Genomic DNA, 22,124 nt, shown 5'->3' on the forward strand with positions numbered 1-22,124 from the left:
AAACCGCAGTGGGGCGCAAAGCAGTCTGAGACTCCTATTTCTACTGCATAGGCTTTCAACCCAATGACGCTCCACATGTTCAAATGGTGAACTCTGCGAGAAAAATAGCGCCGTGGTCACCTAAGCAGTTTAACAGTCAGTTCACCCCGTGTTTATCAACTGTTTATTGATTACATTTATATTAATGTTTACGACACGATATACATTTTTCATAAAAAATCAAAAAATCAAATTTACATTAAAATAATAATGGCAACATATTTTTTTAAATAAGTGAAGCATGTGTACTTTGATCATTTTTCCTTTTAAAAGTAGCAAGTAGCAGTCGAATTCAAATGCACAATGCGCTGGATTTCTGGAAAATTGACCTGGATGGGAGTATTTTCTTCTCTCGTCAGCACACTGGCAGATGGGATGATGTGACAGTTTATTGGTCTGTTGTTTATGAACACTAAACATTTCCCACATCTCCCCATTTCTGATCTCCTGCGCATGGATGACGAAACGCACCCTCATCCCAATCAAGCCTCTCCAATCGTGGTGAGCCCACACTCACTTAAACACACACACACACACACACACACACACACACGACCGGGCTCTTTTCCCTTGCTCCTGAATAAGCGTTGGAACACACCACTGACTTGCTCTGTTCTGTTCACAGTGAATACGACTGATGCGTGCAGTAATAAAAGTGTTTATAAGTTCACTCAGTAGACGAGCTGGAGCTCTTGGAGGAGGAAGCGGGGCTTATTCGAGGCGAAGGGCCAGAGGACCTGTGGATAACAGGGATTTAAGTTTAGACAGATTAGTTAATTATCCACAAATGCGCCTGTCCTCTTAAGGGTGGGGACAAATTAATCCCAGGCTAAAAAGAAAAAAAAAAAGCTCGCAGCCCGCGCAGGGAGAGCAGCTGAAGCGGGGGCAGGTCTGAAGCGAGCCCGGGACCTTTTGTAGGAGGCCACTTTAACGAATAGATGGGGATTAATCATTTATCTGTAGCTGCTTAAAGACGTGATGGATGTGGAGCGTCACTCACACTCGCCACAATAGATGCAGAGCGCGTTTTGTTCTTGCCAAATAAATCATTCACATTGTTTAAGGTACATTGATCAGTCTAATGACTTGTAATAGGTTTCTAATTGCCACAGACAACTGCTCGCCAGGTAACAGCCAGTCAGCCTAGAGGCTTCGCAGTTCTATTTAAATCATATATTCACGTAGGCCTCTATTTTTAAAAATCGTGGAATACTAATTATGAAATTGTTAAGTATATTATTAACATTCAGCTCTAGCACGAAAAAATATTAGTTGCAAAAGGATAAATTAAGGATAAATGGCTGATTTATTCTTTAAATCTCCTTAAATATCTAAAAAAAAAAAAAATATTAGTTGTAATATTCGCAGTCTCCTCATCCACTATCATCTACATCTATCTTATGAGATTTAATCACAGAAAAATTGCGAGCAAGCAATTTTCAAAATAAGCCAATGTTCAGAAAGGGACGAGTGTAAACCTAACAGCTGCAGCATAAAAATCCTCCACAATTCCGACTACATTCGTTCCAGAAATCTGTATTCATAAGATTTGACACCACAATTAATTAAGAGGACACGAACAAGTGTAACATAGAGAGAGAGAGAGAGAGAGAGAGAGAGAGAGAGAGAGAGAGCTGCTCTCAGTCAGCTCACTCAAATGTGTTTACGCCTAACGGATATTTAATAGTGTTAATTGTTTCCCTGTCAATTTCCAGTGATTGCAGAAATGAGGCGGTTTTGCAGGCTCCACCATGCGGATTTGAATAAATTGTTTTAGATTCCCCTCGCCATAGGAGGGATTTAAAGCGCAGCGCTTTGGAGCAAATTGCGCCCGGGCTGCCTGGCACCGCTCAGCCTCTATAATGGAGCATTATTTGGCAATTTTGAATACTGTAATGCACAGCTTTCGGCGAGGCCATTTTCAAGAAAATTGCTTTAACTTTTAAAGGGATGATGATTCACTCCGAAGCAGGCCATTGTTAAATTACGCCATTAGCTTTAAATGTTTTAACAAGCGGAGGAACACACGGGAATAATGCATTGATCTTTATATTTAAAAAAAAAAAAAAACCTTAAAAACAAAAAATTACGAAATAAATAAACCTCGCTAAAAGGAAGAGGAAGAGAAGTGAAGATGGACATGGATTCATTTTTCCGAGTGTTTCAAACAGTAAGAAATACGCCTGAGATGTGTTAGGAATTCAGAAATCTTTTTTTCTCTGGATGATCTGAACATAGTCGATGCTGAATGGGAGTTTCGCGGGGTGAGAAAGACATTGTTTCTGTCTGATTTCTCTGGACGCCGTGTTGATGCTGAGCACGCTACTTTTCTAAAGGCATTTAAAAAGGAGCGCTACACTGGGAGCGCACGCGCGCACTAGTCAACACACACACACACACACACACACACCTACAACACATTCACTCAGGCAAATATACACGCCTCCAACACCTGTTGTGAGATCAGTGGTTCCTCACATTTCCTCAGCCTCCTGTCTCCGATTCCATCCAGTGGGAAAACATTGGAGCAGTTCACCACTGTCTGCAAAGCAAGCGTCTGCGCAAATTATGATCCCGTTTTATCCAAAACATTACAGAAGTGTTCTGCCCGTCCCTGCCACAGACCGATGACACTACTGCACGCCACTCACGGTTAAAACCACAACGCAGAAACGCTTAAGAAAAATAGGGGGCTTACATTTCACCCGGATTCGAGCCTGTTACACGTCACAGATCTCAGGTTCTTTCTCATAATCTAACGCAAAGCAGTCGTCCTCAGTGTCAGCAACGACATCAAACATTTCAAGGAAATCATGCACAAGACAAACAGGAGTCGCTTACCATGGTGGTCGCGGGGCTTTATTTAAAAGCCAGTGCATGTGTGAAGATACTGCGCCGTGACAGCCCCGTCTATATAAATATATAAATATAGCGCCCTGGAAAAAGAGCGGATCGCTCGGTGTGTGAGAGTGGGATCGGTAGCCCTGGTTATTGATTGACACACTACTTTAGTATTTCTGTCAGGGACGCGCCTCCTATTGGCCGAGCTCGAACTGGGCGCGCAGGATCCCCGGCGCTGATTGGCTGAGAGCGGCAGCCGGGCGCACTTGAAAGAAGGCGCTGAGTACAACTGTGTAGAGAGGGAAGCTGAGCCTGGGGACAAACGCAGAGCAGCACAGCGCCCTGTCCCACTCAAACTGGAGCACAACAGCAGCAGGGTCCCGCAGCTTCCAGCGCACTAAGGCCCTGGCTATGGCTACGTCTATACTTGGGGTGAGTGGACTGAGCGCTGGGCTTTGTTTTCTTTTCTTTTTGTTTTCACGAGGCTTTTGCTTGTGTCGTTTTCTTTCTTAATGCTTCGCCCTCATGCTTCATGGCGTCTGGGTCACTAGCCTCAGCGCGCTGGCTTTTTTGTTTACATTTTAAAAGTAAACGGGGCACAGTAGAGAGCTAATTTTGTTGTTGTTCGACTGTGTGTTCGTTTTATTCTTTGGAGTTTTTCATTACTTTATGTTTCCTGAAACTTCTACTTCAGTAGTCTGTTTACTAAAAAAAGTAAACAAGCCTCGTGCCTGCTCTAACACTGCTTCTGCTGGTTGACACGTTTGTGCGTGTGTGTTTTTTTTTTTTTTTTTTGTTGTTTTTTTTAGCGTGAACGGATTACGTTTTTCGAAACAATGAAACTTTTATTTGTTAAGAACGGCTCTACAAGTGTCCGCGTAAAGCGCTGTGCTTTCCCCATTCTTTCTTTTCCATTTTATAGCGCTATTCGCTATTCGTTGAAACACTGAAAGTGCTTGGTGAAATTAATTAAAGCGCTTCCAGATTAATTAAATCAGCTGCTGTTGATTCACTGCTCTGGAACCCATGTTATTTTCAAAGTTACAAACAAAACTTTTTTTGTGTCGTTATCCAGGAAGAGCCTCGCTTCGGGACTACCCCTTTAGCGATGCTGGCCGCGACGTGCAACAAAATCGGGAACACCAGTCCTCTGACCACGCTGCCGGACTCCAGCGCCTTCTCCAAAGGCGGATTTCACCCGTGGAAGCGCTCGTCGTCGTCCAGCTGTAATCTGAGCTCCGGTTTGCCAGGTTTCGGCGTGGCCACGAGCCGTAGCAGCAGCGGCGGCAGCAGCTCGGGACTAGCGACGGGAACCACGGGGGTCGGCGGCGGCGGCGGAAGCGGCGGCAGCAGCGCCTTTTGTCTCGCCTCCACGTCGCCGACGTCCAGCGCCTTCTCCAGCGAGTACAGCAGCTTGTTCTCCAACGCGGCGGCGGGCGTGAGCGCTCAGGACGCGGGCCAGTCGGCGTTCATCTCCAAAGTGCACGCGTCCGCCGAGACTCTGTACCCGCGTGTGGGCGTGGCGCACCCTTATGAGTCGTGGTACAAGTCCGGCTTCCACTCCAGCATCTCGGGCGACGTGACGAACGGCGCCGGCTCTTGGTGGGACGTGCACGCGAGCCCCGGCCCGTGGCTGGACGTGCAGAACACGGTGCACTCGAGCGCCGCGCCTCAGGCCATACATACACAGCTGAGCGGCTACGGAGCCGACTTTCCCGCGCTCACGCATTCCGCCTTCAGCTCCACGGGCCTGAGCCCGAGCGCCTCGCACCTGCTGACCACCGGTCAGCACCTGCTGGCGCAGGACGGCTTCAAGAGCGTCATCCCCGCGGCCTACGCGGACACGTCTGCCGCCGCCAACGCCATGATCTCAGGGGCTGGGGCGAGCATCACCGGCTCCTCGCGCTCCTCGAGGAGATACTCGGGCCGTGCCACGTGCGACTGCCCTAACTGCCAAGAGGCCGAGCGGCTGGGGCCGGCGGGCGCGAGCCTGCGCAGAAAGGGACTGCACAGCTGCCACATACCGGGCTGCGGTAAGGTCTACGGCAAAACGTCGCACCTCAAAGCGCACCTGCGCTGGCACACGGGGGAGCGGCCCTTCGTCTGCAACTGGCTCTTCTGCGGCAAGCGCTTCACGCGTTCCGACGAGCTGCAGCGGCACCTGCGCACGCACACCGGCGAGAAGCGCTTCGCGTGCCCCGTGTGCAACAAGCGCTTTATGCGCAGCGACCACCTCAGCAAACACATCAAGACGCACACGGCCGGCGGCGGTGGCGGGAAAAAGGGCAGCGACAGCGACACCGACACCAGTAACCTGGAGACCCCCAGGTCCGAGTCCCCTGAACTCATCTTAGAGGCGGTCAACCCGAGGGTCACCGTCAAAGAGCAGCAGTCCCCCCACCACGAATCCTGACTGACCCCCACCACACAGCTGACCACCCACACCACACCTGCCCCTCTCCAAAACTATCCACACTAGGACAAACAGGAGGAAGGCGCGGGTCAGGAGTCTTGCGGACTGCCCTGGCGCTGGCTTAGGCTGCTTTTTCTTTCGCGCTTTCTGTTTGTTTTTGGAGTTTTCTGAACTGTTCTGGCCACACTTTAGTTTTTAATCCTTTCAGATTTCAAACCCCAACAGTCCCAGCTCTCGGCCTGGGATTTAAATATGGACCCTCAGCAGGGTGGTCTGTGAGCCTCGTGCCCCCACTGCAGGACGGTCCGACGAACCCGGTGTATTTAAAAAAAAAATAGGGGGTTGCTTTATTTTTTGCTTTGGATTGGTGCGTAACACACTCTCTCTCTTTCTCTTTCACTCTCTCTCACTCACACACACACATACACACACACACACACTCACAGTGACCCCGAGCGAAAGGAGCTGGAACAACTGTGTAGATACCCCCACAACCCCACGTCCTGATTTGATCTGAGTTTTACCGCCCCCCTCCCCCCTGTAAATGTTCCTTATGACTGTTTTGTGGTGGATCCTGAAATTCAGGGAGTTTTTTCTTTCCTTTGGACGCACTTTGTGGATGTCAGTATGTATGTAACACAGCTATTTAAATTCAGTTACTCTTTCTTTACCTGCCTAAAAATATATAAATGTTTAATTGTATAAAGTCTCGCGTATAAGGCTTTCATTTTGTAATTAAAGGGATTTAAAATCTTTTTGGTCGTTGTGTGGTAGCGCTGCTGCAGAGAGTCATTTCTGTTCATTGGAAATTCTTCTCTTTCCCCCCCTGAGGGAATGTGTTTAATGTTTCCAGCAGTGGCTGGGGTCTTGAGGCTCTCTGGGTGTTTCAGGACCGAGGGGAAAGAGAAGAATGTGTGTACATTTGTAAATAATATAAATCAATAGCGCAGCTCTGCCAGGGGCGAACGCAAATCGCCGCACTCTTTCCCAGGGGGATAAATCAATAGTTAATGCCCCGGAACAGGCATTTTCCGGCCAAATGAGAATCCTGTTAAAGAGTATTAATTATGACTTGGAGCACATCGCGGCCCCATGTGTCTTGTATCAGCGATTAGGGATTCGTGTCTTATCAAATATCTAATTAATCTCCGAGACATCATTTGTTCAGACGCTCTTTATCAGAGCCTCTTTTCCGAGGGGGCTTCGCTGACAAAAGGGCCCTGAATATTTATTTTAATCGCTCAAATTAACCGCTTACATTTGCATGTCAAACGGAGAGCGTCCGTCTCGGAGAGGGCCGAGCCGTGAGGCAGCGTTTGGTCCTCCTAAGCGCTGCACTTGATGTGGTGTTTATGGAAACGGGGGGGTCCCTTCTCCTCTGTTTGCGGGGTGCCACTGTGCACTTGTGTGTGTGTGTGAGAGAGAGAGAGAGAGAGAGAGAGGGAAAAAAACGGGGAAAGCCATATGCTAATGCGGGAGGGAGGATGCTCTTGTTGCGGCGCAGTCAAACGCTGCGTGGCTGGTATTTGAATATCACAGGCTGTAGAGCTGAAAAGGCGCAGGGATGCTCTCGGACTCCTTTGTGTTTGTCCAGCGCAGCGTCCGGGCGGAGAGCAGGAGGGAGAAAAAAAAAAGCATATAATGAGGCCGCGGAATGGGGCTGGCGCTGGGGCTGGGAACCTCGTTACAGAAGAGCTCCTTCTGGAGAGCGCGCTAAATTGAGCAGAAGGCAATAGACGAAAACGATTTTCATTTCCGATGTGCGCCGGGACTCCGCCGTGTACCGGAGACGCCGTGGACAGCGCGCGCCACACCAACCGGCCCATTAGCGTTTAATCACGCGCTCAGATCCGCCGGAGATTTTAGTTTATTTCTGAACGGCCGTAAACTGCCTGCAACGAATGAATTTATAAACATACATCTACAGTTCAGTACAGGGGTGCGCTAAATTTGAGCTGCTCTGGTCACGTTATTTTCAATTGGTTAAAATTTCGGATCCAGAAATATAATAATAAAAAAACAATAACAATAAAATATAAACCTCATCCAAAACACTGCTGCAGGTTTAACAGGCCTACTGTCACTATATTTATTTATATGAAGACATAATAATAATAATAATAATAATCCTATATTTGTAATATTCAAAATTAAATATCAATTGTGGTCTGTTTATACTTAATTCTGTATGTTAAACTCTGCAAATATTAATATTAATAATAATAATAATAATAATAATAATAATAATAATAATAATATTCCTCGCAGAAAAATGTGATGTTGTTTGAGTTAATTATTTTATGAGAAAAAAAAACACCTGAGCACAACAACTGCCCAAACTTTAATAAAGTCCACCACCCGCCTCTAATAAGAGCGCTTCTCGTCCTATAAACTGTTTAACAAACAGTGCGCGCCGGGAGGAGTCTGCTCTGCTGCCTTTAAAAGTTAATGCCCGAGAGCCTATTGCGCTTTTATGGCGGATCCACTCCAAACTGAGCGACCGTCATCAGCGCGCGATGCTCGGATTTACACCTCGCGCTCTAGGGGTTAGGGCTTTTAGAGCTGTTATAGGGCTATGAGGGCTTTTAGGGTCACTCGGCTCTTTCTGTCGCGCGCCTCGTGCTGGGCACCGCTTTGTGAGCGAGCTCCAATAAAAAGAGATCAAAGAGCCACGCCGGCCGCCCGCGAGACCCGCACCTACAGCCGCGGAGCCGCTTCTCTTTCAGCAGCAGCGGAGCACCGCGGGACGCGCCTGTGGTTCTACTGAGGGGGCTTTGAATTACAGAGATATTGTGTGGTGAGCCCATCACAGCAAAGCGTGTAACACACACGTTACAGTACCAGCGCGGCAGGGTCACGTTTCTGTGTGTGCCACCAGTGGGTGAAATACACTCATACAGCTTTAAAAAATTATATATATATATAACATTTATTTATTTATTTATTTGCTTTTAGCTGTATGAGTGTGTATTTCACCCACTGGTGGCAACTCTAATTTTAACACTAGGCCTCACGCTAATCCTCATCCTAACCCTAACCATAGCCATAACTGTAAGCAAGCCCCCGACACTCATCTTAATATTATAATAATGTAATAATAAAGGTTATAACCTTTACCCTAACCCTAACACTGGGCATGGTCATAACCTTCACGTCACGCGGGAGCATTTCACGATTTACTGGCACAAAAAAAGTGACGCTGACTCGCTGGTCCAGGTCGGTAAACGCGTGTATTACAACTATTTATTAAATGATTTACAGTCATTTGCGAAACCTTGAACACGACTGATGACATGTCAGTGTTTTTAAGTCAGTATAAATAAACACACGAACTGCGAATGAACAGTTTGAGTTTAACGAACATTCTCCGATAAACAAGTCATTGTGGTGGTTCCCTCAAGGGCACACATTCAGGAAGGGAACGTAATGCTCTATTCTACATTAATCGTAGATTTTAAAATTGTGCTGATTTCATACGCACCATTTTATCCCCAGAAACCTACATCCGTTCATTTCACACAGTTCTATAATAAAAGTGAACAAATATTCAATTCTCCTTCTGGCTGTATCTTTAAATGTACATTTAGACGGTGCTTGTAGTGACAATGTATCTGTATCGTACGTTTTTTTATGACTGTGTGTGTGTGTGTGTGGGAGGGGGGGGCGTAATTTATTAACGACATTTAGTCCGTATTTACGATTTTTTACAATACGCTGAATTCAGCGATTAAATTGTGCATTCCATAGGTTCTGGGAATGATTTTAATTTTAATTTAGTAAATCAGAAGCGTATGATTTGACCAGGAGTGCCCACGTTTTGGCATCAGAATCATACTTTAAACCCGAACGAAATGTGAATTCTCAGTTCACGTTTTATTTATGTGCATTAAATAATAATACAACGACCCCACGAACATAAACAGACAAACAAACACGAATCTGATGGTTGACAAACAGCGGACAGCGGTAATGGCCTCGTGCTGGACAGCGGCGCGGCGCGTGCTGTTGTTTATGTACTGGTTGTGGTTGGTTGCATGTTCAGAGTTCGCAGATGAAACCCTCATTTAAAGCATACGGGTCTTTTAAAACTCTGGTTTAACTTTACGTCTTCATCACGGCTCCTGTACGCACGCGGAGGACAATTCATTCTCACTTTACTCCATCCTCATCTCACTTAATTGCTTTATTAAATATTTTAAAATATCCTGGATCTGACCAAGTTCCCTGCGTCTGAGAGATAGTTCAAACACACAGATTTTAAGGACTACAGAAAGACATGAATGACATTGGGAATGCGATTCAGTTACATCTCAGTAATTACAGGAAGTCCACAAAAACGTTGGGTTAATAAAGCGCAGACTTTATCCCAAAAACCAAGACAGTCCTCAGGGAGCAGCAAATAGAGCATCACTTCTGTCCCAGAACAGCTTACATGTGATTTCCTTCTCACGTTTTAAACAATGAAATGACGCTATGGAGTCCAGAGACATCAGGGAAAAGCGGATAATAAAGAAATCCAGTCTCAGGCCTCATTTTTAAAGGAGATCTAAATAAAACCCATTTTATGTGTTACACAAAAAAAGAGAAAAATTAAATCCTACCTCACACAATGCTTTTCTAGTTAATACTTGAGCCACTGTTTACGCCTATATCAGTGTATTTCTGAGTGTTAGCATTCATGTCATCACTTTCTGGCCACATTCACACTCACATGGATGCAGTGTTCTCTGTTTATCATAAAATTCCTCATTAACAAAACTATCCACTGCTGTTGAGGGGGAACTCTACTGAAAAATCTAACACCTCTATAGAGTACTCTTCATTAATCAGTTGACCCAAAGACAGGACGAACGCCGCCATTTCCTCGTGTTCCAGTTTAAAACTTCACAGACAACAGGAGAGTTTCTGGCTCTGAACATCACACCCTAAGATTTGGAACGGAGCCTCTAAGCCATGCACAAATCTGCCAAGCAGGCAACATGCAACCAGGCTTTTTAAACTTGACCAGAAAGAGTTGTGAATTATTTTACATCCCAATGAAGTATTATGGCGCCCTCTACTGGACAATAATCCTAAATGTCCTAGAAGCAACAGAGGGCCTACGATATGTTCAATTCACACAACAAGAAATAAAAATGTCCACAAAATAGCATCAATCTTAAGAGTTTTTAATGAGAAAGCAAAACCATTACAATGTGGTGACGTTAACCACGTCCAAATGTCTTACAATTAAAATAAAACACGGTAAAAAAAACACACTGAGGAGAGTAAATCACCAGAACAAGGATCTGTTCAGTTTGAGTGTTTTCCCTCCCTGCTCTTCTGTCGTTTTGCCCCGTCATCTTTACTTTGACTCCTGTGCCTTTCCTTCCCAGCCCTCAATCTTTCTCTACTTCTACTCCTCCTTTTTTCACTTCTTTCCCTCTCCCTGTGTTTCTCGTGACTTCTGCTTCTTTCCTTTCCACCTTTACCTCGCTCAAAGCTGTGGCTCCTCTCTTTCCTCCTCCCTTCACTCTCTCGCTCTTTGTTGGGGCCTCGGTGCCTTCCTTCTTCACCTCTACCTCGATCCCTACTCACACTCCTGTGTTTGGCGCTCCTTTCCTTTTCTCTCTCTCTGTCCTTACACTTCTCTCTCCTTTCCCTCCCTCTCTCCCTACTCAGACTTCTGTTTCTCTCATCCTCTCTGCTTGTTCCGTTTGTACCCCTGTGTCGCTCCTTTCCTTTCCCCCTGTCTTCTCCTCTCCTTGGAGGGCTTCTACTCCTTTCTCTGATGTGGTTTGCACATGGTGACCTCTGACTCTTCTCTGCTCTCCTGGTCTGTCCCTCTATATGTTTACTATCTCTGCGCTTAGAGTCGGGACTGTCTCTGTCGTTTCTACTGGAAGGCTCTTTGTATTTTGCTTTGAATTTTCCCTCACTTTCACTATCAGAGCTGCTCTCACTGGATGAGTCTCTACTTCTCTTCTTCTTTTTCTTCTTCTTCTCCTTTTTTGTTTTGTGTTTCTCGTGTTCTGAATCAGAGTCACTGCTGCTGGAACTGTCTGAGCTGCTGCTTGAGGAACTGTCTGTTGTCCTTTTCTTTTGTTTTTTCCTCTTCTTCTTCTTCTCCTTTTTGCTCTTCTTCTTCTTGTCTTTCTTCTTCTCTAGACGATCAAGTTTTCTTTAAAAAGAACAAAAGTTCAGGACAATGGGTTTTTTATTTCTTACAAATCCAAATGTGAGGGAAATTAAATAACTGAATGCAAACTTGTTTAACATTTTAACATGCATCACTCTTTAAAAGGATCACTGTACTTAGTGACTGCAGTCTATAAAGACACACACACACGTGAAATATACATATATATAAAATGTTAATTTCCATTTACGCACCTGAGAAGCTTCTGTTTCTGCTTTGTGGTTAAAGATTTAAGGAACTCGACTTCTGGATCCTCCTCCTCCTCACTGGCCACAAATTCCTGCAGTACATTAGCTCATTATACCACAACTTACAGAACGCAAACACTCAAGAAACTTGCAAACTCTAAGGACAAAACACAACATGATTTGGACCGAACGAATATATGCTTATAACAAGGAGAAACTAGAACGGGAATGTAAGGACAAATCAAAGTGAGCTGGGTAAGCTACATAGAGCTGTAAAATAAGCAGTGTGTCTGCTTCCTTGCTCACCTATAATTTCAGCAGTTAGTCTCATCAACCCTGCCCTCTTGACTAAACTTGCACCGACTGGAATCACTGTGTGCTGCCGGTCTGATAATTGGCCGTTTTGCTGCAATCACACTCTCTCTCCTCCTTACTCAGGACTGGGCATGGATATCATTGGTCTTATTTGAGCCTGAGGGGGTGGTGTGTGGTGGGGGGTGAGGGGGGGACCTGGAGATTACCTGTGCTGGATCACAAACAGTGGCGTTCCTCCCAAGGACACATTTCTTCAGCGCAAACCCACTGTTCCGCATCTCTGCCATTAACTCGGAGGGGTGCATAGACGGGCCTGTTAGCACAAAACACAGCCTCACAGTCCCACTGATGTGTGTCTGCATCCCCCTCAGAGGGGAGCACAGCACTGGCTTTGTTAACAGAAAGGGACACCAAATCAACTCACTCGTCCCCTGACTGGGCAAATCATACCATATTATTCTGCTAAAGCAGCACTTAGAGCAAATCAGAATACACAATAATTGCATTTTTCTGGCAACACAGGAGGGGGGCTAGTCTCAGAACTGTAGCGCCGGACCCAGAAGCGGTAAACACATTACTGTACTGCTACACACTTTGATTACAGCCCTCAGCACACACAACTACTGCTTCCTGCACTGCAAGTGTTTCAGGAGATCTTGGAACACTGGAACAGACTGCCCAAACTAAAGCTCTCTCCTCTAAAGCTAAAGCATTAGTCATATCTCTTAATAGAGTACAGTGTTCTATGTAAATGGTAAAATGGCAAAATGGCTTCCTGACATTTTATATTCAGTAAAAATAAGCAAACATTAATTCATGTCGAAGCTATAGACTAAATATAAAGCAGATTATTATATACCATAAAAGTGCAGATGTAATCATCAAATTTCTCTCTGTTCAAAGCAGATTCACTGAAAAGAAAAGTCCCATATGCATATACATATATATATATATATATATATATTATTCAGAGATGGCTACACTGCCACCTCCAGGGCTAGAAAGACAGCACAATTAAAATCCACAGCGATGAAATACAATTCAAGCATACATGCTTAACTTCAGCCCCCTCCAGGGTGTATTCCCCCACCCAATGATTCCAGGTAGGCTCTGGACCCACCGCGACCCTGAATTGGATAAGCGCTTACAGATAATGAATGAATGAATGAATGCTTAACTTCAGAAAAATATTTTTGCTAATACAACTAAACACAGAATCTCTGCAGATATTATCACAATGAAGCGCGCTGCCCATTTCTTATATTAATTCATTCATTCATTCTCTGTAACCCTTATCCAGTTCAGGGTCGCGGTGGGTCCACAGTCTACCTGGAATCATTGGGCGCAAGGTGGGAATACACCCTGGAGGGGGCGCCAGTCCTTCACAGGGCAACACACAAACTCACACCTACGGACACTTTAGAGTCGCCAATCAACCTACCAACGTGTGTTTTTGGACTGTGGGAGGAAACCGGAGCACCCGGAGGAAACCCACGCAGACACAGGGAGAACACACCACACTCGTCACAGACAGTCACCCGGAGGAAACCCACGCAGACACAGGGAGAACACACCACACTCCTCACAGACAGTCACCCGGAGGAAACCCACGCAGACACAGGGAGAACACACCACACTCCTCACAGACAGTCACCCGGAGGAAACCCACACAGACACAGAGAGAACACACCACACTCCTCACAGACAGTCACCCGGAGGAAACCCACGCAGACACAGGGAGAACACACCAAACTCCTCACAGACAGTCACCTGGAGGAAACCCATGCAGACACAGGGAGAACACAACACACTCGTCACAGACAGTCACCCGGAGGAAACCCACGCAGACACAGGGAGAACACACCACACTCCTCACAGACAGTCACCCGGAGGAAACCCATGCAGACACAGGGAGAACACACCAAAGTCCTCACAGACAGACTACCTGCTGCACCACTGTGCTTCCCCCTTATATTATATTAATAGAACTTTTTTGAATAACACTAACATTAAAATGATCATTTAATAAAGGACAATTCAGTGTGTTATGGTGGTGATAAATATTCAATTTGTATAGTTTAATGACAGGTCAATAAAAAAGGCATACCTGCTTCATCCGTTGCCATAGAGCTGGCGTTGATTCCTGACAGGCCAAAGAGAGGACATTCCCTATCCGTGTTCACATGACCCCACTTATGACACTTGATACATCGAACATTTCGCACCTACAGAACAGACACTAGGATTTCAGAGACTGGTCCCTTTACAGCATGAATATGTAAAATCATAAACTACATAGTATGATCATACACTCCATGAGAAAAAGGATGTAGAAAGCTACCTGGATCCCAAAAGGCTGATCTCTGATGTTCATATCATCTTTGGCGTATCTGTTGAAAAAAAAAAAAAAAACGTAAAACAAAGACACAAAAACAGAGGGATTAAGCTTCCCACAGTTTACTTCAGCAAATCTATCACAGTACTTACTTCTCACGGGGAGCAACTTTCTGCCACTCAAACTTATACTCAGATTCCCCTTCCTGTTGAGAGGAAAGTTAAAAAATAATACAAATATATAAAATAATTAAATAAAAGGTGATTTCTAAATTCCTACATAAAGGGAGTTAGTGTAACAACTCAAAGCAATGTGTTGCTTATAAAACCCATTCAGAACCTTAAAAAGAATTACCTCTTTTGCCTCCTCTTCTCAGAATCAGCCAGTGGAACAGGACAAAGAAAGAATAACAAGAATTAAGAGACAGATCTTTAAGGCGGCATGCTGTTTCACACCTTAAATTTAAAATATTCTGAAGATAATTACCTTTGGATGCACCAGGAGGAGCTTCATACATGAAATTAAGGCCATTTTTGACTCTATCATCACCCATCAGCAGCCTACAATATACAACAAGCTGAATGTTGATCAAATTAAGATGAATTTAGGTGATTTTGCTGCCACCATATGGCAACAACAGGTATGGAGAACACTGTTGATTATTTACAAATTCCATATAAATAAAGTATATTCACACATAGGTGTGTAGCACATCATCCATCCATCCATTATCTGTAACCGCTTATCCAATTTAGGGTCGCGGGGGGTCCAGAGCCTACCTGGAATCATCGGGCGCAAGGCGGGAATACACCCTGGAGGGGGCTGTAGCACATCATTCTTTTGCAATTTTCAATGCATTTCATTAACAGTAACTGCTAAATATGTATTTGTGCATGTGATAAACATTATTGACGCTCACTGGCCTAATAGGTGCCTTTTTTATTATAAGAAACAGGAAATCAACACCAAAAGAACAACAGAACTTGAACTCTTGTATCTTTCTCAAAGGGAATTCAGCCATGGATGTTCGTGCTGGTTGTAGTGTAAGAAAATTACATCTGTTGTTAACTGAATCAGCAGGTTTTAAGTGATTTTCCCAAGGCACGCATTATGTCTAGTCCCTGACTGCACAGCAATATTAAACCAATCTAGAGGTTTATATGAAGACTACCTACTAAAAGTAAAAAAAAAAAAAGCCAAAAACTAGGCTTATATCTTGTCAGAGAGTTGGCACATGGTCATTACAAAACCAAGGAGCAGGGATTTAATATTTCTCAGTGAAAACATTTCTGCCTTGTAAATCCAGTACTAATTACCGTAGTGCTATTAGAATACGTCACAGCAGTAGATAAATAAAATGGAAGAAAATGTGTTTCACTGTAAACCCATGTAGCGGTTCTCACCTGTTGTTGTAGGTGTCCTGCTCTTTCAGGTAAGCCTGCATCAGGTCTTCCTGCTTTTTCTTTTCGAAAGTTAATTTCTGCTCTGCTATCCATACCTAAAAAACAGAATATAAATGCCATTGTGTTACAGCTGGTTACTGACTACTGAACACAAGCAGCACAAACATCTTATTAAATTAATTTAAATGAATTATACAGAAAATAGGAACTTAGAACTAAGCTCTAAGGAAGAGTGTGAGCAAATATTAATGGTACTTAGTCACCCTCTGGGATTATGCACAAAGATATATTAATATGCAGTTAGTGTCTGTGTCAACTTTCCCCTTCATATAGAGTTAAATCATTGTTACTTGTACCTGAAGAATAAATGATGATTGGAAAAAATTGTGTTTGAAATATATTACATGCAAAATCTGTATATTAAAAACAAAATAATAATAATAATAATTTTAAGGTAAATTAAGAAATGCGACATGCAACAAAAGACATGTAAAATAATGTAGTATTATATATATAATTATTTTAGTAATAAAATGCATGTCATGGCAAGTTAAGTTTAAAAAAACTCTGTACCTGAACTAAGCTCCCTATCACACAACCATATACTGCCTCAGTGCTGCAGCAGAGAACCACACACTCACAACACACTGTACACATACTGAAACACATTCATCACTGCATACAGTCCACACACCATCAGAGCTACACTTGTGTGCTCTCCCAGAGTTTTTTATTAGCTTACATTAATTATTTTTACTTGAATTTCTGTTTTTTCCCCCCAAAACTACAATGCTAGGGAACAGTCACAGCTAACTCATAGGGAAAGATCTGAGTAAGTCAAATCAAACGGCACAGTTATGCTAACTACATTAAAATTTCAAACTAAGTTCATTAGTTTGCTAGTCAGGGGGAGAACCTAGGGAAGAGTTAGTTATTTGGCTAATAAGCTATGCTAGATATTCTCTAACGCGCTAGGTCTGTAGCTACTTGTGCGGTCGAGGAAAGATAACCAGGGTTTATCAGCGTTTTCTTCTTCTAAAATTAATTCAAATGTTATTTACCTTCTTTATGTTAGATTTTGACGCCGGGTGAAAATCCTTTTTACACATAAAGTTAGCGAAAGACTTCCCCATGATTGAAGCTCTGCGAAAACACCCCCCACACAAACACAGCCCAGTGTTTACACTGCGGAAAAGTGCTTCCGGAGTGTGCGACGGGGTTGCCAGATTTAGTCTAAATGACCCGCATAAAAATACACCTTTATACATGTAACATTTGTAATATTTACAAGCTATTATTTGCATTACAAAGATAGATATAGATTATATAGATTGAAATGTAAATATGGAAAATCATTCTCAAATAGATGGTAAAAGTTAATAGAATATGGGGTATATAAATGTAAATATCTACGTTTATCTATCTCTATTTGAACTCCAGATTTAGTTAGGATTATTTATATTTCATTAATTTACGTTGTTAGTTAATTCGTTTAGTTAAATGGCAACCAGACAACATTCTGCCGTTTTCACGAAAATAACTGAACACTCTGGCAACACTGGTGCGTGAGCGTTAACTCTGACCTTCAGGAGCAGGGTTTCTCTGATCTGTAACTAATCCGAATAAACTGAAACGCATATAATGACCCGTATATAGTAAATCCTCTTGAATTATTACTCGGCTCATCTGCAGAACGACAGTATCACTGTATACGCGAAAGGAAAGTAAGTATATACTCTAATTTCACTTACTGGGAAATGAAAGATAAACTTTGACACAGTGTTGCTCTCACAGCTACGGAGAACTATAGTTCTACTCATTAACGCTCTCAGATATAGAGAAAGGTTTGTTGATAAATAGCCAAGGTTAGTTGATTTATATTTATGGCTCTATTTTGCTTCGTGGCATTGGGGTTGACCCTGAAAAAGATTGTAAATGCACCTGGGCAGTGATGGCATTAGACAGAGGATGTGGTGGAATATAACGATTGGTTTTAAAACTATGGACACAGCGTTATAAAATGTTGCCCGTTCTCACGTTTCAGTCCAAGAGTCAACCTGCTATGTTTTTATTTCTCAGGATGAATCCGTATTCCTGCGATACTTTCGTGGCTTTGCCTCCTTCCACAGAGGGCCAGAGGATTATTTTTGGGAAGAATTCGGACAGACCCTGCGATGAGGTGCAAGAAGTGGTCTACTTCCCCCCGAAGGATTACAGTCCTGGAGAAAAATTAGAGGTAAACAAAACAAATGTCTTCAATTTTTTTATGGATTGCTTACCTTCTTAAAAAAAACACTATCATACGACAGAACTGTCAGGCATTAATTTGATAAGGGAATTTTAGGAGAGCATAACACTTCAGACATAAATACCCATCACTAACAGCTAACATTATCAAACCATGCTCACTGAATTTGCCTACCTTCTTAAGTAGTTAATTATTCAGAAATGGGAGAGAAAAAATTTACATTTTCACTGTGAAAAAAAAGTGTCATTTCTAAAGCGTGAAAGTGTCCCGATGAAGACAGGTGTTCATTTAAAGAAAACATGTATTTCTTTTTTCTAATCCTGGACAGTGCACGTACATAGAAATAGAGCAAGTGGCCCATACCTATGCTGTAGTGTTAAGTAAACCAGCTTGGCTCTGGGGAGCAGAAATGGGGGCAAATGAACACCAGGTCTGCATCGGAAACGAGGCTGTGTGGGGAAGAGAAAGTGCTGACCACGAGGAGGCTCTACTGGGCATGGATCTCGTCAGGTGATTACACTGGTCCACACTGAAAAGGCACTGATCTTGTTGTCAGATTCACTATGAAAGCCAAGCACTATATGTGTCTTAGATAAGCTACGTTAACTGTTACTGACACAGTCCTTCAGTTATATACAGTATCCATAGAAAAGCACTGGCAATAGAATGACACACCTATTGCTGCAGATGTTAAAAGTCAGCAGAGTTGTGGAGCAATGGAACAGCATTTTCTTTGGTGATGGATTACCATTAAATATCCTTGGGATGAGTGCCATTTTAGATCCATATATTTCCAGCACTGGCCTCATTAGTGTTGTAAAGTGCAATCAAATCTTCACAGCAGTCTTCCAGTATCTAGTGCAAAGGCATCTCAGAACATTTCAGACTGAGGAAAAGGCATCGGTTTGTTTTATGGTAAATTACTTAGAACAATGACAATCTTCTGTAATATAAACACAATATAACTTTACGTATTTATTTATGTAAGACACTTTCACACATCTACTCTTTCATTTCAGATTGGGCTTGGAGAGAGCAGACAGTGCCGAGAAGGCTGTGGATGTGATTGTGGAGCTGCTGGAGAAATATGAACAGGGAGGCAACTGCATGGAGGATTCCTGTACGTTTACGTACCATAACAGTTTCCTCATATGTGACCGCTCTGAAGCCTGGGTGCTGGAAACCTCTGGGAAATACTGGGCAGCAGAGAGAATTGAGAGTAAGCAAGAAATAAAGTTGCATGCGTAATTTTGACAATTATTTTCTAGTAGACCCCCGTTCAAGCGTTTAGATTCCTGTGTTTAAGTCCTCGTGTTTAGACACATCTGATTCATTCATTCAGTATTGTCTGTAACAGGCCTCAAACCCACAACCCTGGAGCTGTGTGACAGCAACACTGCCTCATATGTAGTAATTGCCCTGTTCTTTTTTGATCTTACTAAGATGGATATCGGAATATTTCCAACCAGTATTCCATCACCACCAAGATTGATAAGGAACACCCAAAGATGCGGGAATATGCTCAGGAGAAAGGCTGGTGGGATGGCAATGTGGAATTCAGTTTTGCTGAAGTTTACTCCTTTATGACTAAGGGCCAAATAGAGGCCTCTGGGAGCCGCTACTGTGAGGGCCGGAGACTGCTGGAAAAAAGCAAAGGTAATGATGAATGGACAAGAAAAATATGAATGTGGTAACATCTGAATCCATGTATACAGAAGTGCAAACCTTAGGCCCTACAGAATTATTCTACCAAATGATGCCACTATCTGAATATTAGGGGAATATGAGAAATTACCACATGAGCACAACGGATATGAGTTCTGTGATTAGTGCATAATTATATTGTTACCATGCTTATAGGACATATCACAGCTGAGACCATGATGGACATACTGAGAGATAAAGAGAGTGGTATTAATATGGAGGGCATGTTCATGACAACAGGAAGTATGGTTTCAGTGGTCCCTAAACACCAGTCACTACCTGGGATTCACTTCTTTACCGCAACCCCTGACCCAGAGAGGTATGTTTAAACTGTTGGAAACACATGCTCAAAACAATGGGAAAATTATAAAGAAACTTTTCAAATACACTACAGTACTATAAACACAATAAAGGATTTTTTTTTATAAACGTAGACGGCTTCTGACACAATGAGTCAATGATGAGACGCACAATAGCATGCCCATATGGAGTAGTCCTTAAATGTATGTGAGAAAGTCATGCCACTAACTATGAGAGTGAGTATTTGAGTACTTTATAAAGCAGTTAGTTACTATGCTTCTAAAAGCTGAGTTTATGTGTAGATTTGGGGTTGATGGCACGTAACAATGTACTGAAAATCATAAGTTGATGCACACCTCTGCAGAAATGCAGCTTCATGTCATAGTGACTCAGACCACAACAACTGGGATTAGTCAAGAGTTGAATGATCATGGATCACGTTGAGGAGACATTAAACAGATGAAATGTAAACTCTTTTTTGTTGGGCTACAAAGACTCCCGGACGACAGCAGATTTATGGTGAGACATTCCCCCAAACATTGGTTTGAACAACTCAGAATGTATAAAGATGTGCTAGAGGAGCAGGGCCCAGGTGGGGAAAAAGTGCCTATATTGTATTTGTTTCTTAACTGGCTGTAATTGCAGTGATGGTGACATAGAAAAACCCAAGTATAACACAGTATAAATGCTCACAACAGTACAGGCCTCTTACCAAGTCTAAGGTGTACACTCAGCTTTGATCTGACACAGAAGCGCATATATCAGCTTTAAGAAGTAGAGATGGAATGGATGTGCTGAAAAGAAATGGATATCAAGACCAGCTTGTTGTGTAGACTAATTTTTGGTTGCAATGTACCTCTTGGTACTGGCTTTTCACAAAAGTTTCTCACATAAATGTGCAATTATTTGTCATTGTACTTCAACGCAAAGAAATGCATCTTCCATATTTAACCTATCCATGGCAGTGAACACATACAACCTACAGCAATAGGGGCAGGGAGCACTATCACTATCAAGAACTGCTGTGGGCACAAGTGTGTGTAGATATTTTTCTTTATTACATACACAGCACTCTCTTATAAACTAAGAGAGTCTAATACTGCTTATAAACTATGGTCCATTTATGATGTTTTTTCTTTCTTAGGTCTGTTTTTAAGCCATTTATCTTTGTGCCCGACATAAAGCAGCTGAAGCACACATGTTCTCCATGTTTTGGGGAGGATGACCCAGTGAGGAAGAAACCTCGTTTTCAGAATAAACCCAACCGTAAACACCCTTTGTTCATTAAGCATGGGGTGGTTGCTGCCATAATAGACAGCACAAGAGTAAGTTTTCTAAAATACACTTAGAAATTTAACAGTAAATGTATTTTCCAACACTGCAAGAAAGAAATCCTTTTTTTTTAAATTAGGAAAGAGGCCAGAGGATCATGGAGAACATGAAAGCGCTGGAGAAGCAGAAACTTACAGAAATGGAGCAATACCTGACTGAAGGTGTGGAGGATTCAACACTGCTGGTTCATCTGTTTTCAAATACGGTTGAGGAAGAGTTTAGTGTATACAGCAAAGCCTAAACCAGACTGAGGCACTTGTTATGCTGTAATAATTCACAACAAATTAATATCAGTAGCATGTAATATAAACAGGCCTACACATTGAGTTAATATGCACATTATGATGAATCACGTTTTTGTGGTAAATATATAAAACCCTTTGAAAATACATACAGATTTAACAAAAAGTCAGATAAAAACTGACATTTTGTAGCTGTACCTCTATAAAGTCACTCATCAAAAATGATTATGAGCAACTCAGAGTAAGACACATTAACTTTGTGAATATATGTAAATTTGTTAAAAATACACACGTATATCTGCAAGCTGGACCAACCTCAAGTGGATGTGACCTCCTTCCAAACAGGTCATTCCTGGCTCCAAATGGGAGGTGTTCCAGCATGCAGTAATATTTTGATTTGTTATGAATTCCATTTAAATAAATACACAAACACTGTAAACAAATATGCAATTGAAGAAGCAGTTTATTTACTGAATCTGTTATCGATTGTAAATGTAATGTATAAATTGCATGAACTCTGATCTCAGATAAATAAAATACAGTAACAAAAATAATCTCTTTGCAAATAAACCTGTTTCTCACAGAG

The 22,124-nt window shown here is 42.8% G+C and overlaps 3 protein-coding genes across 4 annotated transcripts; 2 read left to right on the forward strand and 1 right to left on the reverse strand.

Annotated features, from left to right (window-relative positions):
* Window positions 1–3,184: 3,184 nt before the first annotated feature.
* On the forward strand, window positions 3,185–5,947 carry sp9 (sp9 transcription factor). Its single transcript, XM_066640951.1, has 2 exons — window positions 3,185–3,312; window positions 3,956–5,947. The coding sequence occupies exons 1-2, from the start codon at window positions 3,292–3,294 to the stop codon at window positions 5,291–5,293; spliced, it is 1,359 nt and encodes a 452-aa protein (XP_066497048.1). The 5' UTR covers window positions 3,185–3,291; the 3' UTR covers window positions 5,294–5,947.
* Window positions 5,948–10,456: 4,509 nt separating this feature from the next.
* cir1 (corepressor interacting with RBPJ, CIR1) lies at window positions 10,457–16,923 on the reverse strand. Its single transcript, XM_066686610.1, has 10 exons — window positions 16,774–16,923; window positions 15,713–15,807; window positions 14,796–14,869; window positions 14,664–14,677; window positions 14,462–14,514; window positions 14,316–14,364; window positions 14,082–14,199; window positions 12,181–12,287; window positions 11,666–11,751; window positions 10,457–11,453 (listed from the first exon to the last, which is right to left on the reverse strand). Exons 1-10 carry the CDS (start codon window positions 16,843–16,845, stop codon window positions 10,586–10,588), a joined length of 1,536 nt encoding a protein of 511 aa, XP_066542707.1. The 5' UTR covers window positions 16,846–16,923; the 3' UTR covers window positions 10,457–10,585.
* A 417-nt stretch (window positions 16,924–17,340) lies between these two features.
* On the forward strand, window positions 17,341–22,067 carry scrn3 (secernin 3). 2 transcript variants are annotated; one of them, XM_066686739.1, is made up of 8 exons: window positions 17,341–17,436; window positions 17,792–17,948; window positions 18,289–18,470; window positions 18,980–19,179; window positions 19,404–19,616; window positions 19,821–19,983; window positions 21,109–21,289; window positions 21,376–22,067. In XM_066686739.1, exons 2-8 carry the CDS (start codon window positions 17,793–17,795, stop codon window positions 21,535–21,537), a joined length of 1,257 nt encoding a protein of 418 aa, XP_066542836.1. In that variant the 5' UTR covers window positions 17,341–17,436; window position 17,792; the 3' UTR covers window positions 21,538–22,067. The 2 variants fall into 2 exon arrangements, with proteins under 2 accessions (XP_066542836.1, XP_066542837.1); XM_066686740.1 differs by lacking the exon at window positions 17,341–17,436 and adding an exon at window positions 17,469–17,577.
* The last annotated feature ends 57 nt before the right edge of the window (window positions 22,068–22,124 follow it).

Source organism: Hoplias malabaricus, chromosome 12 (genome assembly GCF_029633855.1).
Source record: "Hoplias malabaricus isolate fHopMal1 chromosome 12, fHopMal1.hap1, whole genome shotgun sequence".
In the NCBI taxonomy this organism is placed as follows: domain Eukaryota; kingdom Metazoa; phylum Chordata; class Actinopteri; order Characiformes; family Erythrinidae; genus Hoplias; species Hoplias malabaricus.

Bases quoted from the DNA above. Each gene is read 5' to 3' on its own strand.
- cir1 (XM_066686610.1), bottom strand. From the start codon at position 16,845: ATGGGGAAGTCTTTCGCTAACTTTATGTGTAAAAAGGATTTTCACCCG. The intron at 14,870-15,712 runs GTGAGAACCGCT...TGTATATTGTAG, and splicing joins CAGGACACCTACAACAACAG to GCTGCTGATGGGTGATGATA. The intron at 14,200-14,315 runs GTAGCTTTCTAC...TCTGTTCTGTAG, and splicing joins ATCAGCCTTTTGGGATCCAG to GTGCGAAATGTTCGATGTAT.
- sp9 (XM_066640951.1), top strand. From the start codon at position 3,292: ATGGCTACGTCTATACTTGGG. The intron at 3,313-3,955 runs GTGAGTGGACTG...GTCGTTATCCAG, and splicing joins TGGCTACGTCTATACTTGGG to GAAGAGCCTCGCTTCGGGAC.
- scrn3 (XM_066686739.1), top strand. From the start codon at position 17,793: ATGAATCCGTATTCCTGCGATACTTTCGTGGCTTTGCCTCCTTCCACA. The intron at 19,984-21,108 runs GTATGTTTAAAC...TTTCTTTCTTAG, and splicing joins GCAACCCCTGACCCAGAGAG to GTCTGTTTTTAAGCCATTTA. The intron at 21,290-21,375 runs GTAAGTTTTCTA...TTTTTAAATTAG, and splicing joins CCATAATAGACAGCACAAGA to GAAAGAGGCCAGAGGATCAT.